At 35.3% G+C, this 18,824-nt stretch overlaps 1 protein-coding gene across 2 annotated transcripts in view; it reads left to right on the top strand.

Annotated features, from left to right (window-relative positions):
* Positions 1 to 13,420: 13,420 nt before the first annotated feature.
* Amun (protein amun) overlaps positions 13,421 to 18,824 on the top strand; it is a 15,191-nt gene continuing 9,787 nt past the window's right edge. The window contains exon 1 of one of the 2 annotated variants that reach the window (XM_089638327.1): positions 13,421 to 13,673. Coding sequence is in view for 1 of the 2 variants with exons in the window: in XM_089638326.1 (XP_089494452.1) it covers positions 14,048 to 14,196 (149 nt within the window). In the remaining variant the exon portion in view is untranslated. Of the gene's footprint in view, positions 13,674 to 13,935; positions 14,197 to 18,824 lie in introns of those variants that run through there. The other variant, XM_089638326.1, reaches the window with a different exon arrangement.

The following is an 18,824-nucleotide window of genomic DNA, read 5'->3' as shown; positions in this document are numbered from 1 at the left end:
AATTTTCAAACCAAAAACACATGATTTTGCATTACTACTTATGGCATCGCCTTAATGAGGACTTTAGTCATAAATCATAACAAAAACATTTGTTTCTCCATGTTGGAACGGAATCAATTGATCGCGTCTCAGATGAATTAACCATTCATTGATAAGCCAGTCATTTTGCATAAGGAACGATATTATCCAATAAGTAGTGCATATTTACAGATTATCCGCTTTTATCTACCGACCGCCGGAATCATATTCGGACCGTGCTCACAAATATCGCTAACTGACTATAAATACGGATTTCGTCAATATCGTATTGACGTATGGGCTTTATCGATCGTCCGTGCACCTTCTGAGGTGTGAGTACCTGTCTATGCATATCTAATGTCAACGATTGTTGTTTACATTAACAGTATAATATAAACCAGTCCCAGTGAGGGCTCGTACGTACATCCTTCTCACGCATCTTACGGGACTAGCATAAATCACTGCGTACGTATTTGAATTTAGACCAAGAGGAAACTTTACATTAGTGATGTAATATTCTTTAATCGATCTCACTATTAATTTCATATTTAGGTACCTGTGGGCCATGATTGATTGTGAGACATATTTACGAAAACGGTTCGAAAACAGTCATAAGGAGCATCAATCATATTTAACTATAAAGCTGAATATCTGGTTGAATGTCTCACTAAAACCCTGTAAACCTGAGCTCTGTCATCATGAAAATTGCTTGGTTTTTGTCTGAAATTTACATTTAATTTCTAGGTTCAAGTAGCTATATTCAGACTACGTCCTTTCAATCGTGTGCTATGAAGCTTTAAAATCTTTATTTAAACGTCTGAAAGTAAGACAAGATGTCATATTATTAATAAATTAATATTTATTTAATTGTATTGATTCATTTATCTTCAAAGAAAATGTACACCTTCATTTTATTTTTGCTTCTCCATAGAAATGTGATAATAATTACATACTATATTACTCACCCACAGTATTTACCTTTATGGGATCTTTTGTTACGCACTACACTGCATTTTTATTTAAAAAACTATTCCAATATCATGTATCCAAATTTCGATTAAAAATATATAAAGAATAATGAATACAAATCTACACTAACAAAATTACAGCAGAAAATTAAGTTCGTCATAGTAAGGTAACAGTCTGCAGTGCTGTTTAGAGTGAAACTTTTCTTACAGCAATTGGTTTATGTCGATTGCTTACCGAGCCGTGGGACGACGGGCTAAATCTGATTTTGAGAAATTCTGCGTAAAGCCCGGGCAACTTCAGAAGTTTCTTACAATCAACTCAAAAGAATGATCTAATGTTTTTGTCAGTGTTTTCCCCATAGCGTAACCATAATCTTTTTTATTGAGTGGGGAAGAATGGGGAGGAAAAGGAAGTTAGTCAAATGGATGTAAGAGGAACATTAAACTGAAAATACCATTTGCCGCGAAGTTAGAGTTGATGGCAAAATTTACACATAATTTAAATAACTTAACTATGCACTATCGTACTTTATCAATGAATTAACTTCCAATATGGTGACATTATTTTAAGATAAACCATTTTTTGGTTACATGAAACACAAAACTTTCTTTATAATAAGTTTTAAAAATTGGTTTTACACAGATGTATATTTTACGATGTGTGAAAATATTTAAAATAATATTTTCTATAGCGCTGTTTTAGAGAAAAATCAAGAATATCTTTAATACCAGTAATTGCCATTTATATAGTTTGTAAATTCGTCTTTACATTTGCTGGATATTTTTATAAATACTATTATACAGGGTGTATCGGCACGTACCCGACAAAATTTAACCAGCTATTCCTTAGCATATTTGGAGTAAAAAATCTTATGTGCACTTTGCTGTCCGGTAACGTGTTTTTTTAATAAAAAATTTACCATTCATATTTTCACCACATGTCACCACTGTTTTATCCTTTGTCAAAGTTTGAAAACCCATCTGGCAATATCTTATTCGAGTTCCGTTGAATAATGTACGTGTGTACCTTTATTGGCGCGCTTTTACAATCACAACGAAATGGCACGGCACCATTCGTCTCATTTTTAACTATTATTATTTAGTGTGTGCGAAAGAGCGAAGACGCTTTTCGACATACTTGCTTATAACAGCTGTTGAACACGAAAAGCAATGCCAATGACAGTGATGTAGTGTGGAAATTTTTATTTTTTTTATTTTAATTGAAAAAAAAATGCTACCGGACAGCTAAGTGCCCATAACATTTTTTACTTCAAATGTGCTAAGGAATAGATGGTTAAAGTTTGTCGGGTTAGTGCCGATACACCCTGTATACTTAATTTTCTACATATTTATCTAATAATATTCTTATCAGCGCGTAAAACAATATAATACTTCTTAATTATTTCAATAGTACAATAAATAAAATTGATATCTATGTACCAATAGGTTCCTACCTACTCCATTTAAGGCGATGCACTACGTCGTGTAATATTTTAAATTGAGCCGCTATCAATAACAACCCTTACGTAGATGGCGATAAGGTTTAAATTCCCGCTTAAAACCATCCGCCTGTTTTGATTTATGCAAGAAAAAAACATGGCCAAAAAAATGCCTTTTATTTTATTTTGTGGATGTTCAGGCATAGGTAAATATTTAATTTTTTTCTGATCATTTTATAAAAAACTTAATTTGCCACATTATACAATAAAATCATAACCGAAAATGGGTTCGTAAGTAGGAGATTTTGAACTTTAAAGCAGTTTTCATATGCCTTTACATAATTTTTTTCTGGGCTTATAAAAAGTCCAGTCCAGTTACAGTCCCTCGTGTCTAGGATGAACGAAGTATGCATGAAGAATGAGTTAATGATGAATGTAAGTAAGTCTAAAGTAATGGTGTTTGAAAGGGAGAGTACGAAAACAGTGTGCAATATAATTGTGAATGAGGAATACTTGGAGCAGGTGGATGAGTTTGTGTATTTAGGAAGTATGTTTACGAGAGATGGGAAGGCTGACAGAGATATTGAAAGAAGGGTAAATGCAGGTAATTCCGTTAATGGAGGACTGAACGCCGTTGGCGCTAACAAAAAATTGTCCAAAGAAGCGAAGTTAGCAGTCCACAACGGAGTGCTGGTACCTACCTTGATGTATGGAAGTGAGGCATGGAACTGGCAAAGAAAGGATGAAAGTAGATTGAATGCTGTTGAAATGAGATCCCTGAGGCGTATGTGTGGTAAAACCATGTTTGATCGTGTGAGGAATGTGGAGATCCGCAAAGAGTGCAAAGCTGATGTGAGCGTAATGAGTAAGATTAAGAAAGGGACGCTTAGATGGTTTGGGCATGTAGAGCGAATGAGCGAAGATAGGAGTGTAAGGAGGATATATGATGCAAATGCGAATGGAAGCAGAAGTCGGGGACGCCCGAGGAAGACATGGCACGATCAAGGGAATCAGATACTCGAGTCGGGCCATGTCAAGAGTCAGAATAATAGAAGAGTATGTATGAGACGATGTATGAATGTGAATGAGGCAAGGAGTGTGTGCCAAGACCGAGTTGTTTGGCGGTCCGTCCTCTCTGCCTACCCCTGCGGGGAAACGGCGTGGTGGTTAGTTAGTTAGTTAGTTTTATAAAAAGACTACTAAAAAATACTCGATTATTTCAAAGGCCAAGATGTATTCTACTCGCGGTATTTAATTAAAGCATCTGAAACATTTCTAGGCGACCAAATTTTCAAACCAAAAACACTGATTTTGCATTACTACGTATGACATCGCCTTAAGTTCAATTAAGTTCCTACCTACTGATCTACTAAACAGCAGAAAAGATAATTGCTAGGTAGATAGACTAAGAAATTCGGTACTTTATCTAAGGCAGTAAAGAAGATATGTTTGTTATGCCGGTATTTCAATTGCAGGTGCTCCAACTAGCATCATCGATTCCTGCGCACAGTCAGAAGACAAGTAAAGGTAATATCCGATACTTTTTTGTAAACGGTTGAAATTTTACTAGGTAAATTCGTAAGTTTTCTTGATTAGACTCACCACACCACAGTATCCTCAAAAATCCTCAAAAAGGCCCTCGGGTCGCAAAAAAAACCTCGGGGTTTACGGATTGGAGGATTTTAAAAACAAAATAATGTGTCTAATTTTAGAGGAAAGGTACCTAACAACATTGATGCATTATATAAGCTATTTGCCTAGCAACGAAACAATTTATGAGTAGGCACTTAATTTATTTTTGAAATAATATTTGAGTTTGAATTTTGAAGCTGGTCCGTAAGCTCTTTGACTTTGCAAAGATATGATTTGGTTGACAACCATTCCGCCAGTGCTTGAGAAAATTATGCAGAGCTTGAGCTCGGAATTACGGGGCAAACTACAACAACACTTCAATAAAGTCCTAAACAAATTAACATTCAATTCAGTAACGAGAACACCGAACTAAGATATAATTAGCCTCTTCAAATTCCGCCTGATGTTGAACACTTTACCCACGGTTGTGCCTGGCCGCATATCGACGAGAATATAACACAGTTAAATTTAAGAAAAATAGTAAAATGGTCTTTTTTACAATACGATTTTTTGTGCGTCATCTATGAAATGAAATGACACTTTTATTATGTGTCTTTTTACTAGACTAAAAATTAAACTCACAAGAATGCCACTCGTTTCCTGCCAACACGCGGTAGACCGCAACTGGTACAAAACGACCTTTCTGTAATGATACAAAACTATATTAAATTTGTTATTAAATTACTACCACTGTATAAAAAGATTCGAGCATTGTAGTAGCAATTAAATATACGTTTTATAGATTTGTGGTACCCTTTTATGAGTGTTTTTTTACTAATTTATAAATTTGTGAGGTTAGAGCTGGACTAAAGTCTAGTTTTCATTGTATACAGCGATATTATTCCACTCCTGTATAATTTCACGAGCTGGTTCTTAGAAAATCATTGTTGGTGGTTTGGTTTTTATAATTTATTTTAGATGTATGCGAGTTTAGTAAATGTAAAAATTAACATTATTAAATGACAGGCTCTCTTCGGAACTTGACAGTATTTTTTTCTATCATCGCTAGAATAAAACTCTGGGATATCTACGACTACGCGAGGATGTAAAATGTTGCCGTTAAGCCGTACAGCTTTTCCGAGAAAGCTGGACGTAAACTAGTTGTTTTTTACTTTAGCTTTACACAGGAGGCCCTAATTCCCCTTAGGGCCAATGTTATATTTGGGGATGCTGTGTGGAGGGGCTTTTTAAGAAAGGAGGGATAAGAAGTTCTGGGAAGGAAAACGGCATGATGAGGGGTGGGCAGTAATCGCAGTAATAAAGCAGAGGGTCCGTGTGTCCAGGAGTGACGGAAGTAAAAATCCATCCCCCCACCGCGGTGCTAGGCGATGTTCCGAGAGAATCCTGCTGGAGAGGTCAAAAGGTCTCCCTCAAGGTCTCTTCTGATCCGGCCTGCCAGGCAGTTAGTTGGCGGACGCATCCGCCGCCAAGATCCGAAAAAGCCTCACCTAATAATAATAATAATAATAATTGGATAATTTGTAGAGCGCCGTTTTTGTGAAAAATCACCTCAAGGGCGCTGTACAATTTATTTCCTAGGATCTACATTTGTTATTTAGAAAAGATACCAAAACATACTTACCTGGCAAGTCACTTCCAACAAACACACTTATATTAAAAAGTTTATGCTTATAAAAGATAGAACTGCATGCAGAGGACACTATATCAAAAAACACTGGTCGTCGCATGATCTTAAGTCTGCTATAGTTTTTATTTTAATTTAAATGTATTTTAACTGTCTTAAAAGCCTACAAATTGTTAGTTGTTATCATTTTTATTTATTTATTTTTAATTATTATTTTTATTTATTTTATTTTATTTTTAGTATTTTTTACATTTTGTTAATTTAAATTTAAATTGCCGTCAACTGTGAAAGTGGAGGTTTCTGAAATTATGGATACGACTGTCTGAAAAGGTGCGTTTTAAGTTTAGACCTAAATTCTGTCGAGTCTGCGATCATTCTCAAATCATGTGGCAGTCCATTCCAGGCTTTAGGTCCTGACACGGCGAAAGCACGCTCACCGAACTTAGTATCTGGTGTGCGCTTTGGTTCCTTCAACCTTCCGATAGCTGATGATGTTGCTGACCTAAGGGTTGACTGTCGGGAATTGGAATCTTCTGGAATACACAATTCTGATAAGTAAGCCGGAGCCATTCCGTTAAGTGACTTAAATACCATCCAGCATACCTTGAACTGGATTCTTTCAGGACATTTGAGCCAGTGCAGACTTTTGAGATGCTCTGAAATGTGGGAGTATTTAAATACTCCGGTGGTAAGCCTTGCCGCGGCGTTGAAAACGGATTGTAATTTGTTGATTTGACATTTAGGGAGACTTGCATGAACCCAGGCACCCCTGCTAAGTCACCAAACGTAGCGAACCACTCGGGGTGACCTATGGCACAGGAGTACGTTATCAAATAAATGGCACGTATACCCACCTTCCAAATGTAGTGTAACTCAAGCATCGACCAAATATTATCAAGTGACATTGAATGTAAAAATATATATGACTCATTTTTTGGGGTATCACGCCTTTTAGGGCTTCCTCATTTAGCCAACGCAGCGTTAGTGTCCATATATATCTGCCCTGATAATAGACTGTGTAACGCTGTAAAGTTGGTTAAAAATGGGGAAGCGGAACACGGCATAATAACCCAAAAATTAATCACGGTAATACTTTTAGCAATGAAAATTTCAAATAATTTTTGTGTTGTATGTTTTGTGTGTATGGAACACTTGCGGCTGAAGATTAAATAAACCCTCAGTAAGTACCTACTGAGAATTTTTTACTTTGATTGAAGCTTCCCTTACTAAGCTTATTCACGAATAAATTCTTATTATTTTTATTATTACGATTTCATCATTTTTCCGGATATCCACATTCATAACACTTCATCGGAGAACAATAAATATTGCTAAATTAAAAATCTCTTCAAATTATTCGAAATCCGTTTAAAAACGGAATTGCAGGCCCTTAACGAATGAATTGAAAGGTTTCCTGAAAAACTTTTAGTAAAATACGGTATTATCACGATGTCGGAACACGTGTTCATAAAAATTCTAATATTTTCGCATTTCGTCATTATGTTATAACACGTGTTCCGAAATATTAAGAAATTATTAAAAGTTTATCAGGAAACGGCCTGTAATCCGGTTTTAAACCGGAATACCAATAATTTTAAAAGATCCTATTTTTTAAAGATCCTCATTTTTCTCCGTGGGCCGTACATGGTTTTACCACACATACGCCTCATGGATATCATTTATATGCCATTCAGTCTACTTTCATCTATCTTCTGCCTATACAATACTTCACTGCCATAAATTAGGGTTGGTATCAGAACACCATCGTGGACTGCCGCTCGTCTCTTTTGACATTTATTTATTAGCGACTACAGCATTCTGAATTCATAATATATTATTTCATCAATATTGATATTAATAACTAATAACTCATTCTAATGCTCTGACCTGACAATATATCATTAACAAGAACACAAAAGCTTCAAAACAATGGTAAGTTGGTACTTACATTTTTACGTATTTATATTACTACTTATAATGCCTTTTTATCCTCATAATATATTATTATTTCAATAGAATACTTTAATTCTGTCACTAAATGATTATTGTTAAAAGACATGAATGATTAAATTTAATTAACACGGAGCATAAAGCAGTGTACAAATCTACGCCATTGTATGATTGTAGCCATAATACGTTGTAGTCCATGCCGTCATGGCGCTCGCTGGAAAAACCTTGTTCGATTTTCCCGCTCTGTTGCGTGATTTCACTGTCGATGCGCGCGCGGCCATTCTCTTTGCGAGGCCGTCGATTTTATAATAAACTTTGGATAAAATAACGATTACTCACCACCGCACAGAAAGAATGCAAGTATCATTGAGAGAGTAATAAAAATGTGTAAGTAATACACCATTTTGCGTACGTGTCGGGCACTTTCGAATAGTGCCGTTTTAATTTTGCATTCGACTGATTTGAAAATCGAATTTAGCGATTGTGCTGTCTTTGTCAGAATGACGCGATCCCGCCCGGTGTAGTATATAGCTTTCGTTTTTATTATTTCTGTATCAAGAAAATTCAATGAATTAGAAAATAAACGCTGTAGAGCTTTTGTAATAGCATATAAACCAGTGATACACAACCGTTTTAGCCGGAGGGACAATTATTTATCAATCATTTTTAACATGACGTACACAATGATGTTTATAAATTATTGGAACGTTAATGGCCATGTATGGTCGATACTTGGTCGATGCATGCATGACATTGTTAACTTTGAATTAGATGGCGTCGCCAGTGTAGATTTTTGTTGTTGTTGTGAATACCGCACAAACGCCCCAACTGTCCGGAGCCTGTAGATTGTAGGTATCCGTGTATATTATAAATAATAAAAAATAATTAGACGGGTATTTCGTAAAACAGAACGAAAACCGTAAAATATTTTGATTTGGGAATCTCAACGATTGCTCTTAAATGATATTTATTTTTCATTAAATCAACACAGAACGCCTTGTGGAAAATAATTTCTCCAAGGGTTACTTGGCCATGCTGTGTGGAAATGAAGGAGGAGGTGCAGGGAAGGAAAGGGGTAAGAGGGGTGGATAGAAATCTGGGTGTCAGTACGTCCAGGAGTGACAGAGGTACGAATTAACCCCTCCCTATGCGGTGCGAAGAGATGGCGATGAATTGAGAGAGTCCGGCTGGAGAGGCCAAATTAATGGTCTACCTCAACCCGGCCCATGAACCGGGAAACCCGTGCTAAGTTATCAAACAAATAAGCAATATCAAAAAACCCACTTCTATGTTTTCAGAAAGGACATTCAACCCCTATAAAATGGAACGCATGCAAAATTCAAATCATAGCGCGCATAAAGAAAGCGCCGCAGGTGAAACATTTTTTGGCCTAAGGACAAACCAATAAATTGATGTTCTTGATTTTTTTAACCAATTGGGCCGCACAAAATGAGCTCGCGGGCCATTGGTTGTGCATGCTGATACAAACGGTTAGGTTTGCAATGGGCACCTAACAATAATAATTTATTATTATCTTACGTGACCATATTACGCAGAACGTGCATAGTAATTTTCCAGTTGTGGGTAGGTACTATTGCGAACATAAACAAATTATACAGCATAAATAAAATGTAGGTATCTACTACCAGTTCTTACTTTTACGCCAATCTTGTGGTTGTAGAGAAAAATAAAAGTATTAGGTAGGTAATTTTTTTTTCTTATAGATATGGTAGGTAACTCCTCACTGCATAGATATTATAAAAAAATTTACCAATACATTTATTTTTGCTTTTGTATCGTCGGGTTTGGGATAGGTAGCAAAGATTTAAATAAATATTACTACAAACATTATACAATAGTATGTATTAATTTTATTTTTCATCGCCGTTTCTTTAGTTTGATCTAAGTTGTAATGGGGTTGGAGTAAAAAATACGTTCAGGATAAATGAATATTTAATATTCATTCAGTTTAAATTGAAATGACACTAAACTGCGCTATATTGATGCTTTATTAATTCTATATTATTATTATTATTTGAAACATAGCACTCTTTTTAGGGTGAATTGCCTAATACAAAAAAAAATATTATTTGAAAGTTTACCAAAGTCATGCACGAAAATAGTACGAAGCATCAATAAAAATAAAGAATATAAGCTTAGGTATTTATTTAAAATCAACGGTACCTACACGTAAATATGGAATAGTACGAGTATATATGTACGAATAGTAATTGCAAAACTATAAGTTAGAAACCATTAAAAAATCTCAGTTAGTATTATTTACAGATCCTATCGAAAATAATATAAAATCTTTGAAATAACCAACATTACGCCGTTCATTTCTGCGGGGTTAGCCGGAAGGATAGGACGCGAATCTTCGCTTATTCCAGAAATATATTCGTAAGTCGATCTTCATTTTTCACATCGGTACCTTCCCTATTATTTATTAGAATTTGAAACTTGAAGGGCGGAAAAGGTTTGTTCATTATCAACTCTGACTACCTCTAAATAACACATAATAATTCGTTTAAATATTAAAACGAAAATCTTCTGCAAACTCGAAATGTATGTACAAAAGTACAAAAAAAGTAAATGTACAAAAGTAGTCTCTGATAACCTTGATAAAGGCCGCAAGCCCCTTGCTGTTTTTTTGGATCTAGCCAAAGCCTTTGATACTGTCTCTCACTGCATACTTTTGAAGAAACTCCTTTAGGTAGGAATAAAAGGTACTCCCCTTAAATGGTTTGAGAACTATTTAACAAATAGGTTGCAATCGTCTCTTATAAATTCTGCTAAAGAATATAGAAGTACAAGTTTACCAATCACGCACGGTGTGCCTCAAGGCAGTGTATTAGGCCCACTTCTCTTTCTAATATATATAAACACTTTATGTAACTTGGCAATTGATGGAACTATAATTTCTTTTGCTGATGATACGGTAATCATCTTTGAAGCTGAAAATTGGAACTCAACTATGGAAAAAGCAAATAAGGGCCTAAATAAAGTAATACATTGGTTAGACGACAACCTTCTGACTCTTAATATTGACAAAACAAAATACTTAGTTTTCTCCATACGCAAAGTCACTCCTCCTCAAAACTGTCCTAATCTTATCATTCACTCTTGCCCACAGAACCATATTACCCCTACGCCTCTCCTCAATAATTGCTCATGTACCAACCTAAAAAAATCCGACCAAATTAAATATCTAGGGGATAATCAACTGCGTTAGGAGGATCATCAAACATTGAGATACATATATTTTGCACTTTTCCAATCAATAGCTACATACGGTATCGTGGGATGGCGAGGCTGTGCAGCTTTAATTATTTATCCCATGATCTTAATTCAAAAAACTACTACTAAGGATTGTATTAAAATGTCACCCATCTCACCCTTCAGACCCACTTTTTAAAAAATTCGCGATCCTAGACATTAGACAATTATACGTTAAGACAATTCTCATACACCTAAGGAAAAATGATTTAATACTCAAAACTCAACAAAATATTTGCACCCGCTATTCATCACACCAAAAATGTAAAATTCCTCCAACAAAAACAGCCTTCGCCCAAAGACAGTTCTCTTATATAGCGCCTACAATGTTCAACTTACTGAGTATTGATATTAAGACATCGAAAACTGATGATCTTTATGCCATTAGTGTACAGAACTGGTTATTTGCTCAGGGAAGGAAATATTATAAAGAATGCCTTTCATCTTAAAACTGTTCTTATTTTTTCATATTTCTCCAGTAAAAATTTTATCTCTAAATTAACTTTCAACAAAAACTTTATATTACGCTGATGCGATAATTCTTATTTTTTATTTCTATTATCCCTAACATTATCTATTATTTTTATTTGTATCCTACCTTATTTTTATTTGTATCTTTATTTTTACAAGATTCAAATCTACCTAATATTATATATTCAGAATTGGTTATTTATGAAGGGAAGGAACTATTTTAAAAAATGCCTAGCATAATTAAATTAAGTTTATTTTCATTTAAATTCTGTATAAAATTTCTTTTTAAAATAATTAATTAATTTATCTTTGTTTTCAGTTAAAGTATTGCCTATTTTACAAATACATTACATTTCACAAAATAATATATTAACAAATGAATCATGTATTGCATTTATATAATTATACACAAATTTCGACTACCATAATACGGACATGTGTCTAGTGTGGTAGTCGAAAAGCATGTAAAAAAACTGAATTCAAATATATGGACCGGTCAGTGGTTGAGTGGGCATAGTGCTTGGGTCTCACCCGAGCGTCGCGTGTTCGATTCCTCGGCTGGCTAAGTCCTCCATCACAACACAAGCAACATTTTCGGCTTTCTGTGGTGGTATTAGGAGATTTTCAAACATTGTTGGGTTATTCGTAACCCGGGAATGTTTGTCTTTCTTTAAAAAAAAAAAAATATATATATTTTATGAATAAAGAAAGAAAAAAAAAAAAAAAATGTATGTTGAATATTTTTGTCAGGTAATCTAATAGAGCCTGCTCAAAAAATCTAGCAGTATGTATTCATCCCCTGTAATCAGTGCAAACTGGTCGGCGGCAAGGGCGTAACTATAGCATTCACAAGGGGTTGGTTCGATGGGGAGGGGGGAAAGGAAAATGGGGGGGGGGTGGAAAATTTATTAGAAAGAGTTTTGAGACGTCTACTTAACACCATTTATTATTTATTTCACATTGATAAAAGATATAATGCAATAATATTTTTGTATTTTCAAGGAATGTAATCTACGAGTTTGTACTACTCTCCCCCCTTCTTTATACGACCTTGGTCGGCAGCATGTGAACGGGTCATTTCAATATAATAATAATATTTGGATGATTTTTATAGCGCCGTTTTTGTGAAAAATCACCTCAGGGTGCACAAATATGTAATACATTTCTACAAATGTACGTATGTTTTTAATTCTTATTTAATTATATTTTGCACGGGCAGATATATACTTCTTACCACCATACTTCTTTCCTTCTTCATTTCAACTCAAGACCCTTCCTAAATATCTCCAGTCAGCCACATTTCCTAACCCCTATCAGTCTTCTGGCCCTACATTTCTCATGTCTCCAGGACATCTCTTGTAAGGTATAAATAAATATATATCTCAAATAAAAATATCGTGACTAAGCCTACTATTCACATCAGAGCCCCTACTTGGAACTTGGAACTGGCGTCAAGCGACATTATAAAGGTAAGGTACCTATTCGCAATATGCTCGAAAGCTGCGCAGGCCAAAGGATGAATATCAGAGAAGCGCGAATTCAACCTCGATCAAATCTGAGCAAAAAATGGAAAATGTATTTAACTAAAAAAAATTGTGGATAGACTCTGTACATCTCAAAAAAAGTTTTTCAAGTACCTACCTATTGTATATTACTGCATGTGAGAAATAATAAACTTTAAAGAATTTGAATGAGATATTTTCGCATTCTATTAATTAATTTTCATTAGTCATTAATTTTTAATAGGTTGATTAATTTAAAAAAAACTAAATAATGTAGTTTTCACAGTCATGCCGCGCTTATTGCAAACTCATCACTTATTTATGTAAAGTAAATTCGCCGGCGGGTACGGGCTTATTGCTCAGTTTCAGTAATAGGCGGGTACTTGGTACTTGGCTACGCGGGAGTAGCGAGCAGTGAGTAGTACTATTTACCAAGTAAGTTTATATAGCCGAGTCGATATGATAATATCCATATTATGGAAATGGGTGTTTAGTGTTTTCAGTCGCCGCCGCGTGGCGCTGGCGTCTTCCTCGAGCGCGCGAAAGTGTTTTCGCGGAAAACGCGTGCACGTGTGTTGTCTCATTTGGCGGAGTGACACTTGTCCGACATTGTTTTCCTCCGGAGGCAGAGGCTGGTCGGTCGGAGGGATGCAATTCTGTCAGGGGCTGCCATGCCGCCAGCCGCGCTCCTCCGGGCGGACAGAGGGCGGCGAGCGACCGTCAGCGCCCGCGGACATTCGCCTTGCACACACGTCATTATCTACGTTAATATCGGTTTGTGAACGATCGCTGTTTTCGGATTTGGTGCAGTGAAATTACTTCGATTGGTTCAGTAAGCAAATTATCAAACTGTTTGTCTTCAGTATGAATAAATTTGCTCATTGGTGATTGATTAAAAAATATATTGAAAATTCTTTCGTCCATTAAAATAATATAAAAAAGTTTTTTCACTGTGAGCATTTTTATTTCGTGTTTCCGTGATGAGAAAGCGTCGTTTTGTTGATGTATAGAAAATATAATATTCAATAAAAAAAAAGTTTTTGAAATAATAACGGCACGGCAGCTATGACGCAAGGCGAAGCTTGTTGGTCGGTCGAACGGGGCGCAATGGCGGATGGATGGTGGTGGGGGAAGAGTGTGCTCACTTCAGCAGGTGCTGCCGCGGCGCACAGTTCGGCGTGAAACATAACTACAGCAGTGGTCACAATGGCTTCCTGCAAAGACACGGCGACTTTCTTCCTTGAGGGAGATACGAAGCAATTCGACGAAATATTAAAGTTATATCCTCAAGCTTTGAAGTTGAAAGCTGAAAAAAAGACCAAGAAGCCTGAAGAACTCATCAAATTGGACAACTGGTGAGTGGAATCGTAGAATTCGCGGAGAAAACGCGGCCGTGTCGTGTCAATGAACTTGCATTGTATGTGTATCTGTGCAGAGTGATTTGATAGCCTCCATCGCGGACTGCATCTCTTCTAGGCCGCGAACCGCTCATTAAAATCACCGCGTCACGTGGGATCGATGTCAAGTTGACAAATCGCCGATTCCGATATCAAAAGTTACATCAATTCTCATCCGCTCGCAAGCCGTAAAATGGTGGAGTCGTTCGTACGCGTCATGGCTGTCTGCCTTAATTCTTTTCATTTACAAACCGGATTATTTTATAAACTTCATCCCCCGGACACTTTAGCGATCTAAATCGTCAAAATAATGCAAAACGGCTGTGAATTGTGTTGTAAATTAAAAAAAATGTTAACGGTACGCTATGCGTAACCTAGCCTACATCCGTTCAAAATGGTGCCCGTCCAACAAAGCGATTCGTTTCATCATCGCATGGAGGTTTCTTTTCGGAGTTAATCTTCAGCAGGAAGTGTTTTTGGCGGTAAAGACGAAGGGATGATGAGGGCTGGAAAGCCACCCTGCCCGCGTCACCATATTTGTGTATGTATTGGTGTCTCCCGCTCCGCACGTACCAAATACCACACTCCCTTATTGTACTTGCAAACACCTCTGGGATTAAACCTATCCATTTAATAACTACTGTCTCTTTAATACTTACATTAATTTACTATTCGGTTAAAACCCTTACATTGTTTCACGTTAAATGTAATCAATACATTCACATTTGACGTCATTATAATACGAAATTACTCTCGATCCCCAAGTTCAAGAATCTGCTGAAATATTCTCTAAAGAAAGTAAATAATCCTATTAATATGATCCTATACCTAAAAATATTTACACTTCTGTATAAAATGTTATTAGCGTTATTGAATAATGTTTCCTTTGTTCTCTAAATAATTCTAATACACAACTAATTATTTAATGCAATATTAAGCTATCTATTTGTATCAGATAAAGCGTGTAATATTTATGGCGTATGATTTGCATCCAGTTTAATTATTATTGTTCGTCTTGGTAAATAACTATATATGTTAAGCAAATCAGTAAGCAGCTGATAGTAATTTTATTATAATAGAATGACTTCATACTCTGATACAGACTTCACTAGGTGAGAAAGATCCAACTCTTCACTAAGTACCAAATAGTAAAAAAAATATGATACTCTGTGATACCTATTTTAAAACCGAAAACCATCATTATTTCATTCCAAAATGATAGCTGTGTACATAAGTATTTATAAAGAAAAAGAAACATGAAACAATTTTTGTAAAATTAATGGAAAGTTTCTCGAGTGTCGGAGTCATGATTACAGTCAGTGCAAGATGTTGTTTTGATATATAATGAGCTATCTTGTATTCTTTATATCATTGTCTCCATATCTCTGTATTTTCACAGCTGTTTTGCTGATAAAGATCGCACCATTTTGTCTGAATTTTGAATTTGGTTCACATGTGAAAATGTCATTTGTAAATAATCACATTTTTTATCCTCGCCACATTGTTTTGTTAAGTAATAAAAACTTGTCTTATCATCTGTTATCGTTGTGTCAACATTAAACCTTCGGCAATGTGGGGTATTGATCCGTGCTGGTACTGAGTATATTCTGTCATTTTACGCAAACGTTTAAATAGTTCCTATCCATCTATTTTCTTCTGTGTTATTGAGGTAGGTAAATGTTAGGAAAATCTTTGCTAATTTACTACCCAAGTGTTCCATTTCATTGAAACACTTGTCTTTGATGTATCTGCTAGGCTTTAGATCTGTGGTTAGTCGTAATTATAGCGTTATGTTTGAATGAGTATTTTGAATGCTAGAAGAAGTCGGGGATGCCTGGGGAAGACTTATTTCTGCAAGGGAATGAGATATGGAGTCCAATTAAAATCGATATAGAGTAGTTTTTGTAAAGTGAGCAGTTAAAAATGTCAAGGGCGCCCGAGGAAGACCCAAATCAAATAATTATTTGTGGTAAAATGAGATAATAATAATAAATACTTGGATGACTTGTATAGCGCCGTTTTTGTGCAAAAACACCTCAAGGGCGCTGTGAGATGATGTGATTAACGAAGAAAGAGGTGTAACAAGAATGTATGATGTGGAAGAGAATATTAGAAGACTTCGGGGCACCCGAGGAAGGCATGGCATGATCAAATGAAACAAATACTTATGTACGGTAAAATATTTAAATTTGGTAAAAACTTTAATACAAACCATTCGGTGACCGGATAACTCATCAAAATGACAATTCAGCACATAAATTAAAAAAGTGTTATAAAGTGATGAAATAAAAACTAGGTTAAATAGGTTACATATGTAACTATTTAACCTAGTTTTTGTGGTGACTTTATATCACCTTTTAAAGGTGTATTGAATTGTCATTTTGAAGAGTTATATGGAACAGGTATAAATAAGTAAACGGGTAGATCTCGCAGCACTCTTCAGTAACGTAAATATAAATTATGACAGCACGGATTATTGGGTTAAGATCCTGATCTTTTGATCTGGAAGTCATTAGTTTGTATCCTGTTTGTGCGTAAAGATTTGCTCCAATGAGCTGCCATTTTGTTCTGGATATTGCGAGTGATGTTAATGACATACAATCCTTTGTAAGGAACATAATAATATATTAATACCAAATGTGGTATTCAATAAGCGTGAGAGTAAAGTATTCTCTCATGTTGGAGAGAGTTCAGAAGAAATTCTTGAAATATCTCTACATGAGGGAGTATGGCTACCAGAGGCGGTTCTAGGGTTAAAGTCGTGGTAGGTCATTTGAAAAAAATGTGTGACTAATCTTTATATGATATTGTGAAAAATGCCCATATATTATTATCTATATCAATAGGTCGCGGACTCTAAATACATATTATGTTAATATGGTAAATTTGAAATAAATACACAATCCATGTACTTGCGGCAAATTATCTTTAAGATTTTAAGTTTTAATGTAGTTGTACATTAAAGTAAATAAAATAAGAGTTCGATTCTATTTGAGAAAGATCTTTTGCGTTTTTTGTTTTGTTTCGTTATTCAGCTTCATTCTAAATCGATAACAACATAAATAATTATTCCAAATCTTTCCCGAACTATCCAATTGAAAAACAACCATTGTTACACACACTACAAGCGTGTAAAATGAAAAACCGACATTTGTTTATGTCACCATCTCTATAAAACATATAATATTCATCGTGTTGTCTCCCTCACGGTCATGACCTAAGTGTCCCTAAGCTTTATTCGGTACCTAATTTTTACTTCGACGAAAAATATGTTGCTATCTCGTTTATTTTATGGCGCGCATAGGGACAGAAGATGCAAAAGTGGACATTCTTTAAATTGACCCAGCGAATCGTGTGGACTTATGAATGAAAGCTTCCATTAGAGACAACAGATGCCACTGCTAGTTACTCGCCGCCGCTGCTGTTTCGCGTTACATTTTAAATAAATTAAGAATAATACCAGTTGTTTTGATGAATTTAATTGATTATTATTGTTGTCTTATAAATTTGGGGGGTCAAACACCAATTGACCTAAGGGAAGAACCGCCACTGATGGCTACTACCCGTGGCTCTATCCCACTGACTTTCTTTTGGGTATGCTCGGAATGAACTATCTACGGGTCAGGAGGGATGTGCGCATTGCTACACATTTCTTCAGACTGATTCGTGGATGGTTTGAAAACTCGGTCATCATGGAGAGCATTCATTTCTATGTTCCCGATGGTTATCTACGTCACCGATAACATAGACTATTTTATCTCCCGGCCTGCAGAACTAACTTGCCTGCAGGTCATGCCTGTGGGGAGAGCAATCTTGCTGTTGAACAGAATCAATACGGATATCAACATTTTTAGCATCAATGAAGCTTCCTTGAAAGGGCAAGCTCTATTATTACTGGTATAGTTGATATACACACTGTTAATATTGCATAATATAAAACGCATTGAAATTAACAATTTTGTAATGTTTTTGAAATGAATAAACAGAATTGAATTGAAAAAAAAAAATTGAATTGAGAGAATTTACTTTTACGACTAACATTTAATTTATTCAAATTTCTCTATTCATTTTTATAATATTTTATTTCGAAAAGAGGTTCGTAGAGTTTCCTGTTAATAGCAATTTGAGTAAAAATGAGCTGAGATTTGAACAGTATAATTTCGTCTGCTTTTTGTACAGGAATAATAACATGTTTTCGGTATTATTGAAATAAACAATGTGCAGAATTACGCAGACATGTTAAACGTCATAAACATCATTTTACTCTGCAATTTTCCTGTTAGTTTCTTGATATCGCGTTTACATGAGAATTTATGTTTTGAACAGACATGTTTTTGAAAATACTAGTCATACTTTTAAATAAATTTATCATCAAATTCTTTTGTTATTATTATTGTTGATATTTTCTTATCAAATTTTTAAGTTTTTATCTTCTCATTTTGTGATGCCGTTCTGTTTTTTGTTGTTTTCTGTTTAATTTATTTGCTACAAACATAGATGAGGTTATAAGTTAGGTTTTGTTACAAATACACGTTTGAAACTAAAAGGTTCAATCGACATTAAGAAGACTTAGAAGAAACATGAGA

The sequence above is a fragment of the Hesperophylax consimilis genome, chromosome 12 (genome assembly GCF_061612785.1).
Source record: "Hesperophylax consimilis isolate HC1 chromosome 12, BYU_Hcon_1.0, whole genome shotgun sequence".
NCBI classification, from domain to species: domain Eukaryota; kingdom Metazoa; phylum Arthropoda; class Insecta; order Trichoptera; family Limnephilidae; genus Hesperophylax; species Hesperophylax consimilis.
This window is presented reverse-complemented; position numbering and strand designations above follow the sequence as displayed.